The 18,466-nt window shown below is 41.0% G+C and overlaps 1 protein-coding gene across 1 annotated transcript in view; it reads left to right on the top strand.

Annotated features, from left to right (window-relative positions):
• Nucleotides 1-16,216, top strand: part of INO80C (INO80 complex subunit C) — a 31,567-nt gene extending 15,351 nt beyond the window's left edge. The window contains exons 2-5 of the mRNA XM_083823066.1: nucleotides 5,631-5,741; nucleotides 8,587-8,698; nucleotides 10,450-10,517; nucleotides 15,289-16,216. Of these exons, the coding sequence (XP_083679192.1) occupies nucleotides 5,631-5,741; nucleotides 8,587-8,698; nucleotides 10,450-10,517; nucleotides 15,289-15,420 (423 nt within the window). The 3' untranslated portion in view covers nucleotides 15,421-16,216. The remainder of the gene's footprint in view (nucleotides 1-5,630; nucleotides 5,742-8,586; nucleotides 8,699-10,449; nucleotides 10,518-15,288) is intronic.
• The last annotated feature ends 2,250 nt before the right edge of the window (nucleotides 16,217-18,466 follow it).

Raw genomic sequence — 18,466 nt, 5'->3', positions numbered from 1 at the left:
TATAAAGGTTGGAGAAAAGTGGGTTCCTCAGCAAGCCAAACTGGGTGCTTGCGGCAAAATTATCACCAACTTCGAGGGCTTGATTTAGAACCAGACCCTTCTTATCACTTATTTTTCAGTAGCAACCTACAACCCCCCAGTCATCACAGTAAGACAAAGCCAGAGAACTGGAAATACTGAACACAGAGAAAATGGATTTCAAAGCAATACCAACCCAGAAAACTGCACAGATGATCACCTTCATCTACAATTACTCTCCTCATTGTAGTGATAAAACTAACTAAAGAATGATTTGTGGAAAACAGATAGAGAAAATCAGCCTACCAAACTGCTTTTGCTCCCTTAAACTAGAAACTCCTTTCCAGTTCTTACAGAATTTATTTATGCATTTAATTTTTGCTTTACCAACACACTGTTCAGTTTACTTTCTATTTTTAGGTTCTGCTTTACCATGCAAAACTGTAACATCTAGGAAGAATGGCCACTGAAGATCATATTGAACCTTAGTAGTGTGCAAATCCATTTTCTTTCTAAGGCATGACATGCATGGTATGCACTGATAGGATGCCAGAAATGCACAAATTGAGATTTTCAAAATTTGGCTGTTTCATATTTTTTGTTTTTTACACTTTGTTAAATCCTGTTAGTCTAAAGCAATGAAAAAAAATTACAAAATAAAATCTGGAAATAAATAGATAGGAAATGATACTGCAGCATAAATCAGTTATCCCAATATACAGTCTTAATATTTTTTTTGGGGAAAAAAAAGGTAATGATTCAGACAAGCACTTTCATGAGCTAATTCTGCCCGTTATTCAGTCCCATCACAGATGCCCGTACCAAACCCCACAGTGCTGATTCTACCTGCAAGTAGCCAAAATAAAGAATTTGACTTCTATGGTCTACAAGTTTTGCTTGTCCTCTCCCTAAATAAAACCAGACAGATGGAGCAGGCTTTGGAAATCATGTGAAAACCAATCCATCTGCGGTAGGGAATTTGGAACAGAATATATTGAAAAAATTAATAGATCCACCAAAACCTGAGATTAAAGCTACTATGTGAATAGGCAGCCTCCCAATGTGAGCTCTCTCCCGGTACAGACAGCATATTCGGGGGGGCCCAAACTAGACTCATTCCTGGGGTTTGGCTTTATTCAAAAGAAACTAGTGCTAAGGTAGCAAAGCTTAGCGTGGGTCTCTTCTCCACGCTTGGCTGCTCCTGTAACAAACCTCTTAGGACTGGAGTATTTGCCACAGGTCTTTGCTCTGTAGACGTTTCGCTGTCTCCCACCCAACTGGCATGCACTGAAAACTTGATAGATGGCCTTAGGAAAAGAAATGCAAAACGGGAGAAACACCTCCACTATTGCTCCACTCTGTCCCAGGAGGATCAACATCTATTAATAGTGAAAAAGGCTGCCAACCTGTCACACTGTGGTTGTGGTTAAAATTCAGCTAAAGCACATAAATACAACTTTATGGGAGGAATAAAATTGCACAAGTGTTCCTATAAGAAGCCTTTGACCTGCTGTCTGCCTTTTAAAACACGCGATTCCAGTCAAAGGTGCTTTATGCCTGGCTAAGGAGGGTGCTGCGAGGAGGAGGAGGAAGGCAGAGGGAGGTAACACGGGAAGTGGTGGCAGCATGGACTGCCACGGAGGTTAGCAGCCAGAGGAAGGGTTGATGAGAAAGGATGCCTGACTGACCGTAATTACTCACGGCCTTAGCAGCTGCCTTTACTGCAGTGTTTTTTACTGTTAATTGGAGTAAAACTAGTGTAAGCATGTCCAGCTGTACTGAAATCACACCTGCATTTGGCAGGGCAGATGCACCCTGGAAATGTGAAGACGCTCCCAAGTATTTGCAGTTAAAGCCTTCAACAGCCTGCAGAGGAATACAGGCTGCTTAGTGACTACTGTAGCACACATTCCCTGCAGCTCTAGTTACATATAGCCACTGTTTAAAAGACACGATTTAGTTTTGAAGAGCACACTGGAAGTTTCTTCACTGTCTCTCTCCTTGAAGTGTACATCAAGTTCCCTGTAAAGGCAGTTTACATTACAAGATCAATTGAAAAAAGAAGCTTTAAAGAAGCTATGAGGAGTTTCAGCCCACAGTTACACTTTCTTTTCAGCCTCACTGCAAAGCATTTGGGATTATGCTAGGGCAGTGGGGTCGGGGGAGCTAGCTAAGTGGCTGGCTGGGTCGTGGAAATGTGCTGGAGAGCGGTTGTGAATTCAGCAGGAAGGGGAAGTTACCCCACACGTGACTCCGGGTTACAGCACACATTGAGCAGTACACGTTCCCTGGTGACATGCATTTCCTCACTGTGCTGGTGAAACCACAATCTCTTAAAAGGACTACAAAGGGGAGCTGAATTCATTCCTGTTTTTTTTGCCCCAGCGCATGACAGTGAAGAATGAACTATCATCGTACAAACTAAATGACCAGGCAAACAAGCACAGCTGAGAGAGTTTAAATTCAATGTTAAAAGATAAAGACCACATTTACTTTACAGTAATTGTTCACCGAGAAATCTTCTTTCAGGCTTTAAAGAATGTTTTGTGTTTATCAGTGCATTGTTCACTTGCAAGAAGGATGGGTCTTGCAGTACACAGATAGATCCATACTGGTTAAAATTCATTTGGCATTTCCCCCCTAAAAAGCTTTTTTTTTTAAAAAAAAGCAACTAACCTGAAGCATTAAATCACGTTTCTTACGCTTTAAATCCCATTATTTTAAAACATAGGTTGGACAACCATTTGTAGGCTGTTCAGGCACTTCCAGTTTGGGGCTGAAAAACTGCCGAGGCTATCAGCTGAGAATCTGCAGGCTGCACTGACAGCATTTCAAAGCCCCGTACTTGCAGGAGTTCACTCCTCTGTGCAGCAGTCTGTTATTCTGGAAGCAGTGCTCCTGCCGAACCCTTTAATGTTTCTCTAGAAAGAAAAGCACATTAGCTGAGTATCTCTCGTCCATAGTGCTACCGCTGTAAATCAGAGCTTTCATACAAGCCGTGCTGACTGAGCGAACTGGCATGCCTCTGCAGCATGGCTTTTATCTCAGTTCCCTGCATGTAACTGGGATCACAGTGCTCAATCTTATTTGCTTCTCAGTCTGCCACCGGGCTCCCCAATTTGCCATCAATTGCATACCACAGTGGTATGCCTACACCTGCCCCCTCTGCCTTGGAGAGGCCACCACCACTCAAAGTGTCCAGGGGAGATCCCGTAGCTGCTGCTTTCCGTGTGCCCCCATGGGACCGGGGGATGACTTGGGTATTTGTGGGGCCCACGAAAGCAGCAGCTGCTGCTCCGGAGCCCGCTGGCTCTGCTACCGTGCACAAACAAAATCCAGAACTTGTGGCCGGCACCATGAGTTACCCCGACTCTAATACCTGAAATCCTTAGGGGCTAGTCCGGAAGAGAAACTACGTGTAGAATTTACATTCATGAATTGTCCTGCCAGGAGCAGTTCCTTACTTTCCTTCCCAGCAAGCCAGCAAGCTTAGCGTTCAGTCCACAGAGAAAAGATCACTGAGGACAGCGAGTGTAATATGTAAATGTGTACCCAGCTGCAGAAATTAAGGCCTGTGTGTATAAGGAAGCTTCTCGCCCTTTGCTGTTTATTCATTTCTAGTTACTCTGTCCCCAGATACTAGATACTGTTAGGAGAAATTGTTCAAATGCTGCTCAAAGCCTGTTCATAAACAGAATATGTAGAAGATCATTGAAGGGGTGAAAGCGATGAAGTAATTTATCAGAAACCGTAGGATTGTTGTAAGACTGACCAAATTAAAGGAGAGAACACTTTGAAGAGTAACTGAGTGCCGACTCCTCCAGTTACAGAATTTACACTGATAATGAACAGTATCAGAGATAATTTATTCATCAAAAATAATCTCGTATCTCAAGCCTTGTCTTTCTCAAGATTAATTGTAGGGTAATGTCAGCTGCTGAAATCCAAAGTGCTGGGAGCATGCATGTGCAAGAATGTAGTTTGAAACCAAGCAATTCATTGTATAAAGTCATTCTGTTCAGGGTCGCTTAAGACAGTATTTTCTCTGCTTGCTGTCACGTAATGCACATGTTTCTAAACATCCATCTGCATTTCTTTTGTTTCTGTGACAGCCATTGCCTTTTGATACTGTCTTTAGCAAGGGAAGTCTTGTTTAAGCTACAGACTTCAGCGTTGCTTTCACTGATGTTATTGCGACAGTATCCCCTGTAGTATGGGTTTACAGAGGACTGACTATGGTTTTGAAACAGATCATCCCTATTCATATATTTTACTTTAATAAGGCATTAGAAACATGGCTATTTTACTTAAAAACTTCTTTACTTTGAATGTTTACGACCTCTCTTTGCTATGTTAAAAACAGGCAATGTAGAATTAACTGGTAGTTCCCCAAAGTAGAGCTCAGCTTGCAGGGTTCCTAATCCTGTAATTACTTGTGCATGTAGTTGCGAACACAAACACTTCCCTTGTAATCACGTGGAGAAGATATGCCGGCTCAAGGCCTTTGCTGTATAGTCTCGAATTCTAGGGGTACTCCTGTAATTCAGTAATAATAATGATCCTTTTCTTCCTCCTACTTGAAAGAGTATATGTATCAACACAGAAGGTTTTACAATGCAGGTTTTCACAGGAAAACATTTTTTGTTATAAGTATTACCCATCTGAAGGTAAAGTGGAGAAACATTTTAACCATCTGTTCAGTAAATACTGATCTAGCTTTTAGCAAAGCTTTTTGTTCCTCAAGACAAAAGAATCGAAGTATGAAATCCTGTCGATTGAACTACTGTTGCCTCCATGGCCAAGTTCTCCTTGGCTTCAGCATAGATCGGGATTTCACTAGGCACACTGGTGTATGTACAGAGGGGTAGTTCTGGTTAGCGTGGAGACTTAGAGGGCACGAAAACAAAGCAAACAAACAAAAACACACATTGACTCAGCCATGCAGAACTATCAGAAATTGGTTGGACCACCACACGACTTTCTGAGCTTTCCAATCACACACACACACATTCTCCCACTGTTTTTCCTGCTAAACAAATAAACCATAAAGAAAAGCCTAGAAAACACCAACCAGTACCCATGTAGATTTCGTGAGGTTTGTATATGAAAAAATTATATACATAATAAAATCTTTTTTCCCCTCAATCCTCACTCAAGCATGACTGAAGTCAGGGATGAAGAATAAACTGATTCTTCAGCTATTCTGCAGAGCCTTGAAAAGAAACAACTTTTTATAAACCTTATTCTCTTTATTACTGTTAACGTTTTATTACTGAACACTCTGAAACAAATCCAGTGCACACTTCTGCTGTTTCTGGTTTCATATGCTGTCTTGCACTTAATAGAGAGGGCTTTCATTAATTCTGAAATGAAACTGATGCTGTTTTTATTCAGTAAGCTCTGGCCACTCTTTTCCCCTCCTCCCCTTTGTATGTCAGCTGTAAATTGCTTGACAAATACTCTGTTTCATGCTTCCCTGCTGCTGGCATCTTTAAAGATTCAAAAGAGACAGAAAAGCTAAACAGACAACAGGTAGGTAATAAAGCAAACGGCTCGGTCTCTGGTTAAAGTTGCTCAGAGTAACAAGCAGTAAGACTGAATTCTTTCTTCAGAGTGCAGGTGGAGAGGCCATGAATGAAAATAAATTTCTGAACACAGACTCCAGCGCAGGATCAGTGGAAACAGCCGTCAAGCCATTACCATTTAAAGATCCAAAATTCATCGTAAGTATATTATTTTAACAATTTGAAATTCCAAACTCTTCAAATAAAACCCTAGCTAGATTTCTATTTAACCATATTGCTAATGTAAATATTAAGAAAGTCAGGTTAACAGCCAAATAAAAGATCGGCAGTTCTGAAGAAATTGACCTCAAGTCCATGCCACACTATGGTCTGATGTGCACATTATATTATAACACGAAAATGGCACTCATCCAGAGGGAGAACCATTATATTAAATTGTGGAACAGAGCCAGAGAACCTGGTAGATCAAGGTATGTGCAGAAGTTTTATGGTGCGGTACCTGACAAACTAACAGAGCTAGAAAGGCACTATTTATACCCCTGTAAATGTAGGAATCCCATCTCCCAGTTCCTAGCCAAGGGAGGTTGCAAAATAGTTGAACTAAAAGTCAGCCACACAGTCATTAGCAGCTGGCATTTTGCTCTTCTCCCAGTCCCTGAAACGACAGCAGACCTGCGGTGTCTGCGCTTGCAGTAATTGCTAGATTCAGAAGCAAACACTCTGTGCTCCCCAGAAGCTTCGCCTTCCGGCATTCAGAAGTCATGAAAACCCTGACAACTGATGAAATACAGGCAGCTAAAACAATGTGAGATTTAAATTGGGGGAGAAGTTGAAGGAAGACTAGAGCTAGTGGTGCTATCACTGCTGGGTTTGTTTTTAATATCTCGCTCTGCCAGGGCCAACTCATTGGCACACTGTACAAATGCTTTCTAGGCAAGCAAACTTCTCAGACTGCTGGTCCTAAGCCAGTACTTAGAAAGCAGGATTTTATCCCAGATTTAATTTTGTATGAATAAGAGACAATATCCCGCAGCATAAAACCTGAGTAATCAGGCATCGCACCGCTCACTAAGCAAGGGTTTGGCAGGGGGGGTAAAATTCATCTCTGACTTTCAAGTTGCTCTATGTCTGCTTTGCACAAGAGGACAAGAGGAGCATTCAAAGAAACAACTGCATACTTGGCTTGCTCTAACTCTCCAGTGAGCACCAGCATCTTTGAGAAACAGGGCTTACTGGAAAATCTCCACTTGTGCCCAGGGGCACTCCATATAGCTTCCCTATAGGATTTAAATAGCCATAAGGCCTGCTATCCGTCTTTTCTTAGAGGGACATCACCATTTCCAAAGAGGCAATACTAATGTCTGCATGCCTGAGATGATTACGAATGTACAAGGCCCTTGACAACTGCTGCAGAAATAATAGGCAGTTACAGTAACATTAAATTATCCTCCCCAATACAGTAGCTAATTTGAGAAGAAATGTATTGATGTTTTACTAGCTTTTTGTCTGTATGAACTGGTAGCAGTAACTTGGATGACTTTCTGCATCCTTCCAGCCCAATATGCCTTAAATGGAAGAAAATAAGTCAAGTAACATGCATCTCTTAATGTGCTTCCTTCTTACTGACCTCACCCGTACCCCTAACAGACACAGATACCTTCTGTAGATCACTCTGCAAACACTGACTTGTAGTTAACTGTACGGAGGACAGTGCCTACTTTTTTTCTCATTAAGGCAAAGAGAATCAAACCAGTAGCAAAACTGTGTGTCTGATCCATGTTCTGCTGAGGTCAGGTGGACGCTTCCTCCCAGCTTCACTAGGCCCTAAAGACCAGCTTTCGAAAAAACAGATGACTGAAAAAAAATCGTTATGCAGTGATTTGGGGAAAAATTCATGCAATGAATTTGAATTATAAACATGGTAGTACATCTGTTTCCATCTCGTGTTCCAGCAGTCTCTATTTGCAATGATCTATAGATTACTAAGATGTTGCTCTCAGAGCAAACATTTGCATGTACTTTCTGTATTGGATGTGCATTGCCAAAAACTGATAACATCATAAGCTTATGAGCATCTTTTCTGAATATATCTTACGTCTATGGAAAAAAAGCTTTCTCATTGAATCCCTTCTGCTATCATTCTCAGCAATACAGCAGCCTAATTTATAAACTAATCACAGCAGAAGTGTGTTAGCAGAACTTTGCTGGATTTTGATGAGACTGATGTGTCAGGTAGTAATTACTAACAGAGATAACAACTCCCCAATTCCAAGAACAGTTTCTGTTCTGAAGTGAAGCTGTAAATCTGTGTCCTTTGATCATTTAGAAGTAGTACAGTATATTGTGCATCTTCTGTCTCTGGAGGGACATAAATAAATTACCCTGTAGCAATCCCATTTGATAAGTGAAAACTACCATTATAGTACCTGTAGCAAGCCTTCTGTTAGCGTAGCTTTCAAAATGTAAAATTGTCTTGGCAGCCAACATTCTATTTATTACTCCTTTTCTATTCTTCTGTCTTCTGTCATTTGAAAGAAAAATAAAATTTCTAGAAAGCTTCTCATAGTATTCATTACATTTTGCATGATCAGTTGTGTTTTCCATAGTCACAGATAACTCACAAGAGCTAGAGCTGCACCTGTACTATGCCATAAAAAGGAGAGAGAAAATTGAGCCGTGTAATCACAATTTTAGACACAACTCCATAGTAATAAGTTCTAATATGATGGAAAGGACGTTCAGAATCCTGTAATCTCAGGCTAAACCTAACCACATAGGTTTTCTATTTCCATGTAAAAAGCAGATTTTCATTTTCTTCAGTTAATCCTAAACATAGTAGCTTTGACACAGTCCAAAACGCTTTGTTTTTCTTGCGACCAAGATTAAGTGTTCAGTATATTAGCCTGCTGATGAAATAAGTGAGGATAAGGAACAGTTCATGACAAGAGGAGATGTATCAGAAAGACTATAAAGTAGAAGTGTTATGCTCTGAAATAGTATTCTTTATTTATTTTTTCTCTGAACACCATATTTTTAATTCTAGCACTCCGGCATTGGTGGAGCAGCAGCTGGCAAGAAGAACAGAACTTGGAAGAACCTAAAACAAATTCTTGCTTCTGAAAGGGCATTGCCATGGCAACTAAATGATCCTAGCTGTAAGCTGCTTAGATGCTTTGCATGTATTTATAAATAATAAAATCCATACAAATAACTTTCTTTAAAACAAACCTAAATTATTGCATCAGTGCATGCAATATCCTGTTTGAACAGGGTCCAGTGGGACATTCAAGACGTCCAACCACACTCACCAGTGCCAAGCAGAAAGTAGGGGGACACATAATTTGGAGTGCCATGAAAAAGTTTGGATACATCTGGGGAGGGAATTCTATGAAGGAATTGTATTTACCGGAACCAAGTCAGAAACTCCTTATTCCCGTCAGGTTTTTGTCACCTCTTCACTGCTAAGGAGCCACCTCCTCTGCATACAGCCCGTTTGTCTCCTGAAGGTGTGGTGGCTGCTGCTTCATTAGCTGTATGGGAGCTGTTTTCAAGTGAGATTCTGCTAGCCACATCCCTGCAGTAGCTGAGACCTCAGCCCAAGCTTCCTATCCAGCTCCTTATCCCAGATTCTTGGGAGACTTAATTCCTACATCCCCTACTTAGTTCAGCACAGCTGAAACTACACTATTAGCGCTCCAGATTACAGCGAGCTTGCATATGTCGACAGGACCGAGCTACAGCAGTGCTCTTAATCTCGACGTACTTCAAGATGACTCGTAAAGTAGGGTACTATTGAATGTAGCTGGAGGCAGAATTTGATCCTCAGATTTTACTTAAGCAACTCAGAACTTTACTTAGGCATCTCAGAATTGATCATATGAATATACTTTTTTTTTTTTAAATATACATTTTGCTTTATCCAAAAATAACTTGCCATTTTTGGAAGTATTTTAGATGCAACTGTTAGAGAAAATTCAAGCTACTGTGTGTGGCTGGCTATTGTAACCAACAATCTGTTGACATTGCTATTTCTAGTAGGTTTTATTTGCAACAGTAAATTTAAAGGCTTTTTTTTTAAGATGGTGGCAAAGGAAATTCAGTTGCGCATTTAAAAACAGCCGTCTGTGGCATTAGTGTCTTTTGAATTATGGGAGTAAGATTTAAACATTTGATATGGAGGGAGCATTTCAGTTTATCGTAGCAGCTGGATGAGGTACAAGGGAGATCGGGAGGGAGGAGAGAAATGATCCAGGTACAAGACATTTTTGTAAACATTGAAATTTGGGGATTTAGCAATTTAAATGTACCAGTCATATTTTAAAAAGTTGTATCTCATAAATGAATGAGACTTGGTATCTAAAGGGCACCACAGAACAGCAGTTTCCATCAGTTAATTTAAACATTCAGACAATTTTCTAGGTCATTGACTGGGCTTAAAGTGGTACATGCTTAAAGATTTACTTGATTTAAAAGATTACTTTGCTTTTCTGAAATAGTATAATCCAGAAAAGCAATCTTGAACGATGCTTCCTGGTCTTAACATACAGCATGTGTACAATAATGGCTATTCTTTGCAAATAACTGAGGGAATTCATTAAGACTTGGAGGAAATCAGCACATTTCAAATAGCTCTCTGGCATTTTTCCTTTTAGGGAGGGCAGTTCTGTTTACTGAACTCTTGGTCTAGTGAGGTGAGCAGAAACAGGCTGTTGTTTACAGTGCTAGCAGGCTAAATGTTTTCAGAGGTAATTTCTGCTTCATAGTTCTTTGCCTTAATGTTCCTAATTAATAAAGACCTCAGAAAGTAAAGCCGGTTTTAAAGAAGTATTTGCTACCTCTTTACATTTTGTGTTTTCCTTTTAAAATTTATGTAGCACACTGAACTTATCCCTTTGTTTCTCTCTAGATTTTAGTATTGATGCTCCTCCATCCTTTAAGCCTGCCAAGAAATATTCCGATATTTCAGGACTTCCAGTAAGTATCTTATTTTTTCTCTTCAAAATTGGCATCTCGCTTTCCACAACGAAATAAACCTGGTAGATGCTTCTGGAAAAAATGTGCATGCTGAGGCTCCCATTCAGCCTCGCACTTAATAGTTGTCTTGTGATTTACGGCCAAGCCCCCAATACTGTCCTTACATCACGAAGTCCTCGGGATTGTAATAGATGCCAGGACGGCTTAAATACCTTGTCCTGCCAAGTGCCTCCTATCACACCACTTCCCCAACTTGGGAGTCTGCACTGGTCCCCATCATTCTCGACTCTTTTACTTTGTTACAGTGAAAGCTGGTGGCCCACAGTTTCCCTCACTTCTAACTTTACCAAGCGTTAACCGCACAGTCTGAAACTTTCCATGCTGAATGTTTGTCTGAGGCTGTTCTTTTTTCATTATATCTTGTAGGGAAAATTTCAAAAAAAAGATGGTTCAGCAACCTCCAAGAATGAGATTAGGCAAAATTATATTGATTGGCCCAGGCTAAAAAAAATGTTACTCTCAAACTTTCCCTCAAACACATCAGCCTGAGACAGACACTTGGCATGGACTTTTGAGAATTTCGAATATCCCCATGCTGCAGAGCTGGAACTTGGTGTTTGGCAGATGCATAGCCTGTGTGTCACAGATGGGCTCTTTAACATGGTTTTGTTAAAAAAAAAAATACATTTGACTTAGTTATGGTTTGCACATGCTCCAAAAGTCTTGGTAGTTACAATTTGGCACCTGAATTCCCAAAAGATTCTGTTGGCACAAAACATGAGTAAAGTCATTGAGTTCTGCCCAACAAAAATTTTGTATCTGCTGCTGACACTGTTCCTATGTGACATGAATAATTTTACTTAAAACAAAACAGGTGTTGGTAACAGCATAACTTCATTTTGTGAGTGCTCATGTTCAGATGCCTTTAGTGATTTATTTTGCAGAAGCCTGTATGAGTTTGTTGCAATGGAAATGAATGGGAAGGTTGCATTTGGGACTATGGAAAGTGTTAAGTAATGGCTATGCTACATAACTACAATATTGAGAACTCTGTAACTTCAAATAGCCTTAAGATGGAATTTCTGGGTCCCTTCCCCCAGTTGAATCCATAGGGCACTATCCCACCTCACAGGGATGATACCACCTCATAGAGGTGCCTGTAAATATAGAAGTGTTATGTTGATGCAGGCTAACACAAAAAAGCTCTCAGAAAATTAACAATTCTATCTTGAGAGTGAGGTTTTAGCAATGTGCATCAGCTAGGAATATTCACTATATGACATCAGTGGGGATAAAACAAAGGATTAAACACGTTCTCGCTAAGTGAGCACCTTGCATTCTGTGTACTGAATTAGATGAAAGTCCATGTTGGGAAAACAATGGGTGAGCACTTAATTAAGAACTGCCTGATAGTGGATACACAGTGCAAGGGATCAAAGAACAGCTATAGAGCAAGCTGTAATCCTGCAAGTCCTAACATTTGAGTTCTTCATTTGACAACATCTACTTTCTTAGACTTTTTTATTTTTTAAGTAATGCATTTAGAAAAGGCACCTAGGAGGTGGCATGTTCCCAGCTGTGCTCTTGAGCATGATTAGGAAGTGGAGTGGGTAGCTTGCATCAAGGCTGGTAACCCACAGTGTTCAAGAGGGAATGAGAAAGCAAAATCTCCCTTGCAGATGAACTGGCAAACAGAAAATGGAAGAGATTGCTCACAGACCCAGGGAGAATAACTCCCTCCAGCCAGGCAGACTTACGGACTCATACTCAGAAGAGTACTGTTTTGTTTTAACAGCACCTCATTTTCAGACAAGGAGCAGGGGTCAGTTGAATGAGGCACCCTGCATTCAGTACCCCTACTCTGTATGAAGATGCAGCAGATGGAGGGAGGGAGGGTAGGTGGATATGTGAAATAATAATGAGGAGATTTCACCAGAAGAGCAAAAAATCCAGACAGAGTCACTCAATGGTGTTCATCTCTTTCCTCTGCAACCCTTAAAGAGTTGCTCTGCAAGGGTTGGTGGTGTTCACAACAGCTGCTGATAGAGTTTCAGCGACAGCACTGACCTCTGAAGGTCTAACGAGGGGCAGAAGGCATAACAGCATAAGTCCTTGTCTCAGTCCCATCTCCAAGGAACCAAACAATCATTCCAGCACCAGCATCTCAAAACCAGTCCGTCGTTGCAACTACAGCGAGATAATGATGCAGGTGGTAGGTGTCGGTGAAGACTCTGTCCCTCCCAGCTAAGGGGTCGTTCAGCCACTGGAAGATGGCTCACCCTGTCAGCTCCTCAGTTTTTCTTTGCCAGCTCCTCCTTTCCATCAGTGATTTATGTACTTTAACTATTCCAGCTCAGTATAAATAACCTCCTTTCTCTAAGATTCCATTCAGTGCTGCTTTTGTTGTTTCCTTTTTTCCCTGGTCTTTCAACTTTTTAAAATTTTCCATCCTCTAATCGCACTGTGGCTCGTTCCCTATTTTACCTGGCCTGTGACGTTGCTCCAGACTACGATAAAAATACCATGTTTAAAATAATCTTTTGTATTAAAAAAGATAACTGAGGCAGCGTGTCCTCTAAATGGCTGATCCTGAAATGTTGCCTAAGAAGCACTGAGCCTATTTTCATGATTATTCCCTGCTAGGAAGATGTGTGGGGTAATAGAATATTTCAGAAAACTAGTATAAGAAAAATGCCCCTGTATTTTCTGTTTAAAATCTGAAAGCATTTGTGTAAGAATGTATTTTGTATGGAGATGCTGGATTCCCCATGAAAAAAATAAAAGTAAAATAAATTCCTTAGCATTACTCATTTAGGGAAGAATTAAATGGCCTAGCAGGTACAAAAAAAGAGAAGTGTATTAAAACACTCTCATCAGTATATCTGCAGTTATATTAACTGCCACAATTAAATTCTATTGATTCTCTTCTCTTTCTCTGTGTAATACGAATGGAATTAAATTTACCAATGGTCTAAGCAGAGCAGCCAATTTATCTCTGTGAGGCAGCCCAGAACTCAAAAGCTATTATCTACTATATTGACACTGCAAAATAAAAGTATTATTTCCAAAGTTATAAGATGAATATTTAGTTATATTAACATGCAAAATAAAGTAATTTAATGTAAAACAGATTAAAAAAAAACAAACTTCAAATAACTGAATTATTGTATTTGAAGAACATGCATCTGTGGCCTTTGACTTAGTTTCTAAATATGACAGAGTTCCTTCTTTGCAAAATCACCTTCACTTTTCTAACCTGTTTCAGATACTGCTGAAGTAGGGGTAAGTCTGTTTTCAGTCTGAAGGCCTAGCATAAATTACTGACACTCGCTATGTTAGTTACCATTCATTAGTGTGTGCAGGCAGTACAGCCCAATACAAACTTTCAGAACTGACATAATTTTTTTCTCCTAGGTTGATGCGCAACACGCATTGCAGATATTGTTTGTCTAGTTTATTACAGAATCCCACACATTTGAGAAGCATTCTACTTGGTCAGCTTTTCCTTAGGTACATAAGGCCAAATTTAAAGTGTGAAATAAAAATAAATGTATACCTGGTGTAGACATAAAGTTACCACCGGGGATAAATTTACTCCTAATGTCCTAACTTTGCCATTTATTTGAAAATGAATTGACGGCCTGACTGTTAGCTGACTACATTTAATTAACCTTGTAGCATTTCTTTGTAAAGAGTCAAGCTATAAGCAACACTTCATTTTCTACTAAGTCTTATCAGGCCAGATCATTAAGTGGATTGTTACCATGGCTGAACAGATCCTTTCCAACATAAAAGTGGTAGAGGGCTCTATGCTTTAACTCTGTGGATGGGAGGAGTGCTCCAGGCCTTCCTGGCCTTTTCTGCTCGGGTAGCGGTGTCTCAAGAGAGTGCGGCTGCCCGTGCCTTGCAGCCTGCCACCACCTCTTGTTACACAGGACGCTCTCAGAGCCTTGGCAGGCACTTTGGAATAACGCTGGCGTGCTGTGACTGTCCTGGAGGCTGAAGCCTCCTGGAGAGGAGGCTACCCTGAAGCGGGCCTTCTTCAGCCCAGCCTCCTCTGCTGCCCCTGGGCTAGTGCGAGCTCAAGGTTTCTGTAGCAACAGGGAAGGGGAGAGGATGGAAAGAGGTTGGCAGCGCTCCCAGGCACCCGAGACCCAAACGTAGCAGAGGATACGAGCCTTGCCCAGGGCTCGCTGGCCAGGCTGCTATTCTGAAAGCAGGCGTCGGCAGCAAAGCAAAATGTTCCGCTCAAATTTCTTATCAGTTCAGTCACAGAGCCATAAGCTGAGACTCCCTTGCTTCAACAACCACTTTAAAGTAAATTAAAAGCTAAGTTGTGTGCAGGAAGAGAGAATCAGTCCAAAGCTATCCGAGCACCCATAATTCAGCCTCTTTGTTGGGTAATTTATTGGCAACAGCCTGACAGTTTGGAGAGCTGCCTCGTGAGAGCCTGCACAAGGCACAGAGTTGCTAGGGTGAGTTTAGAGAGTTGTGGAATTCCTTTTGCACCATGTTTTGTATGAGACTATTCTAGCCCTCTGTGATGTTTAATGCATTTCTAATGTGATTTTATAGGGGTCTGTTAACTGCTCATAAGTTTTGACATGAGGAGGAAAAAAAACATTAGAAACTTTTGGTCACATGGTAGAACAGCAGTGCTGTTCCTGCAAAAAGCAGCCCGGTAGTTTTTGGTCTTACAATGTGATGCTTTTTTAATATTCCATTTTGAGATTTTCTTTGAATAGTATCTTTGCCATTGTTTCTTTTTCAGGCAAATTACACAGATCCCCAGAGCAAGCTGAGATTTAGTACTATTGAAGAATTTGCTTATATTCGGATGCTCCCTTCAGATGTGGTTACAGGATACCTGGCTCTAAGGAAGGCAACAAGCATTGTTTCCTGAAAGGACCAAATACTGTTGCGTATCACTCCTGAATGGTTCTAGTTTTGAGAATCACGACGGAAACTGCCTGCAGGATTGAGGTTCTTTAAAACTCTCCATGGATATTTACATCTGGAAGTAGTTGATGATACATGGATTTGAATGAACATACGGTTTTAATTTGGATAAATACTTGTATTTGTTGGTTTGCCAATTTGTAAGCAATTTGGTTTGGTGAACAGAATAACTTAGACCTTAAGGATATGGATCAGCACCATAATGTCCAAGTTACATCAATTTATTTAGAGGAAGGATTTCATCCCTACCCTATATATTTTATGTACTGCTCTGGCTCAGAAGAAGAAACGGCCATATGAATAAAGGGAAAGGTACTAAGATATCCCAGCTTCCAAATCTGCCTTGCAGATGTGCTTGCCACTTGTCTATGAAGAAGTCTGTCCCACCTGTAAAAATGGAAGTTAAAATACCAAGTGCTGCTATCACCATGACTGCTAGTGGTACTGAGCACTGTGGAAGTGAACAGCTTCACACAAATATTTACACTGGAGTAATGTCAGCATAAATAAAGTTGGACTCAAATGTGGTTTAAAATATCTTAAGAAGTATGTATAACAGAACCAAACCAAATCACTGTGTAACTCTTAAATGTGATACTTTATACTTCTGAGTACTCCATTCCACAACCCAACTGTTCTTCTGCCTCTGCTAGTTAGTACATTATTATTATTACTAATCAGTACAAAAAAGCACTTATTTCCCAGACTTTTTTTTTAATAAAAAGATGCTATAAAAGCATGAATTCCACTGCCCAGTGACATTCTGACACCCAGATGGTCTTCATCAAGGCAAGAGCCCCTAGGCGAGGACACTGACCTTTGCAGTGTGAGGTACCAGGAGAGTATGCAATAGCAACTGAGGGCTGTCACCCTTTAGAGGAAGGAGAACAAAGAAGGGTTCAGGCTCTTGCCGGGGGGTTGACAACTACTTCCTGACATCAGAAATGATCATGATTTTCTGAAACTAAGCTTAGGGGGAAGTGGGCAGAGATTATTCTATCCATTCTTTTTGTCCTCTTCCTTAGGACAAGCTGCTGATTTGTTTTCCTCCCTCCTTCTTCTCCACCTTTGCCTGAGCCTAGCTTCTGTCAAGTTTGCATTCTTAATGTGGACTCCAAGTTCAGTGTCAGCCATCACTAGCCTCCAACCCGCAGCCTGTGCCATCACTCGCGTACCCCACCGCCAACCTGTAGCTGCAGCACGAGCCTCACTCAGCTCTGTGAGCCGGTGGGCCAGGAAGGCCCCCAGGTGAGTTACCGCTTGCCGTGGGGATGCTCTTCTGCTGTGCTCAGAGCTGCCAAGCGCTTCGTGGCAGACCCGTCCCATAGCTCGTTAGCATGAGACCGTCTGGGTTGCTGGGGGGGTGAGACACTGATCACCAGCAACACAGACATCCTCACCTCACCCAGGCTCCACCAAGGACACGGGGATTGCACAAGATCACCTCTTCTCTCTGAGTGCACAAGGAGCACACCGTGGTGACTAGCTAACGCCTAAGCTGCATCTTGAATGCACATTTCGATAGGAATGATAATTATTGGAACAGATATTTTCTCATTGAAAGAATAAATACGCAGGGTATTATTAACGCTAGTTTAATTTCAGCTCCAAACAGGAAAAATCACTTAACAATGGGGTACATTGTTCAGTGAATGCATGTAGGACTCATTCCTCAGTTTTTGTGATCTAATATTTACAAAAACAAAGTAATTTTAAAAGTCTTTGACATGCTTACAATAGATCCTTCAAAGCCCTGGATATCAGATAATGCTATAACTGTATCACAGAACAAAAAATAATAGGACAGGATATCTCTCTTCATGCCAGTAAGCATCCAAGCCACATTCTCTTTGTATCCGAGTTTTAGAATGGCTGTTCTAGCTTACTGTATGTACTGAAGATGTGTTTATAAGATAAGCTGAACATTGATAGGAAAAGAAAACATGTAGAACTGCTCTAAGATCACTTTTGCTTTAACTAAGCAGACACCAGCTTAGAAAGTCAGATTTCACTCGCTTGTTCTCTCCCACAAATATTTTTAGCATTCTTTGGGAATGACTGCCTAGGAGCACAGGCTCCCTCGCTATCAGAAGTGCTCCAGGCATTCCCGCACTGCACGTGGAGGTGTTACTTTTCTCAGCTAATTTCTCCTGAGCAGTGTTTATGCATTCCATTTTCAAAACCTAAGTGTCTTAGTGAGTAAGTCAGCATCAGAAAAGTAAATAATGGCTTAGGTTTAGCACAAACATTAATGACTCCTCTCTCATTGCCTTCTAGCCACGTGGTGGCTACTGGATACCCTTTTCCTTCCTTGTTTTTTCCTTTGTCTGCTACTGGCCCTTTTCTGTTTCTTAGTTTGTGGTACCCCACTTACTAGGCTGTGCGGAAGTCACACCAAAAGTGATGGAAGGCAGCCGTGAGAATCGTGCAGCATTACCCCAATCAACAGCAGTTTATGATGCAGAACAATTAAAATATGCTTGTTTTAGCAGGAAACTGAGGACAGAAAAGATCTAGTAGCCAGCGCGTGCAATATTGATCAGTACAACTGGGTTCTTTTGGGCCTGTTGCTCTCATCGATGGCTTCTGTCAGAGAACTGAGCAACACCAGCCTTGCTGTGTATAGCAGAAAATGTGGATATCTGTGCCATGGAATATTTTTGAAGTGTGTGTTACTCCCCGCTTTAGAAGCACTGAAAATTGAGAAGTACATTCATATTTAAAAGCACTTACAGGACCTTATCTAGACAAACATAAATGAAAGGTGTTGGGTTTAAATTGCAAAGAGAACAAAAGAAAGGCATTTGAAAGGAGAAGCAGTGCCAAATACCGTTTCAGACCTGGGGGGAATGTATTGAGGCTAAAAGCAGCGTCACACAGGTAAAGCAGGAAGCCAGCAGTCCCAGCAATGACCAGTCGGTCGATGTACAAACATTACTACCTGTGAAATATCACCTGGGTGTTGCACACTGCAGACACGGATGGCTTCA

The sequence above is a fragment of the Anser anser genome (genome assembly GCF_964211835.1).
Source record: "Anser anser genome assembly, chromosome: 2".
Lineage (NCBI taxonomy): Eukaryota > Metazoa > Chordata > Aves > Anseriformes > Anatidae > Anser > Anser anser.
This window is presented reverse-complemented; position numbering and strand designations above follow the sequence as displayed.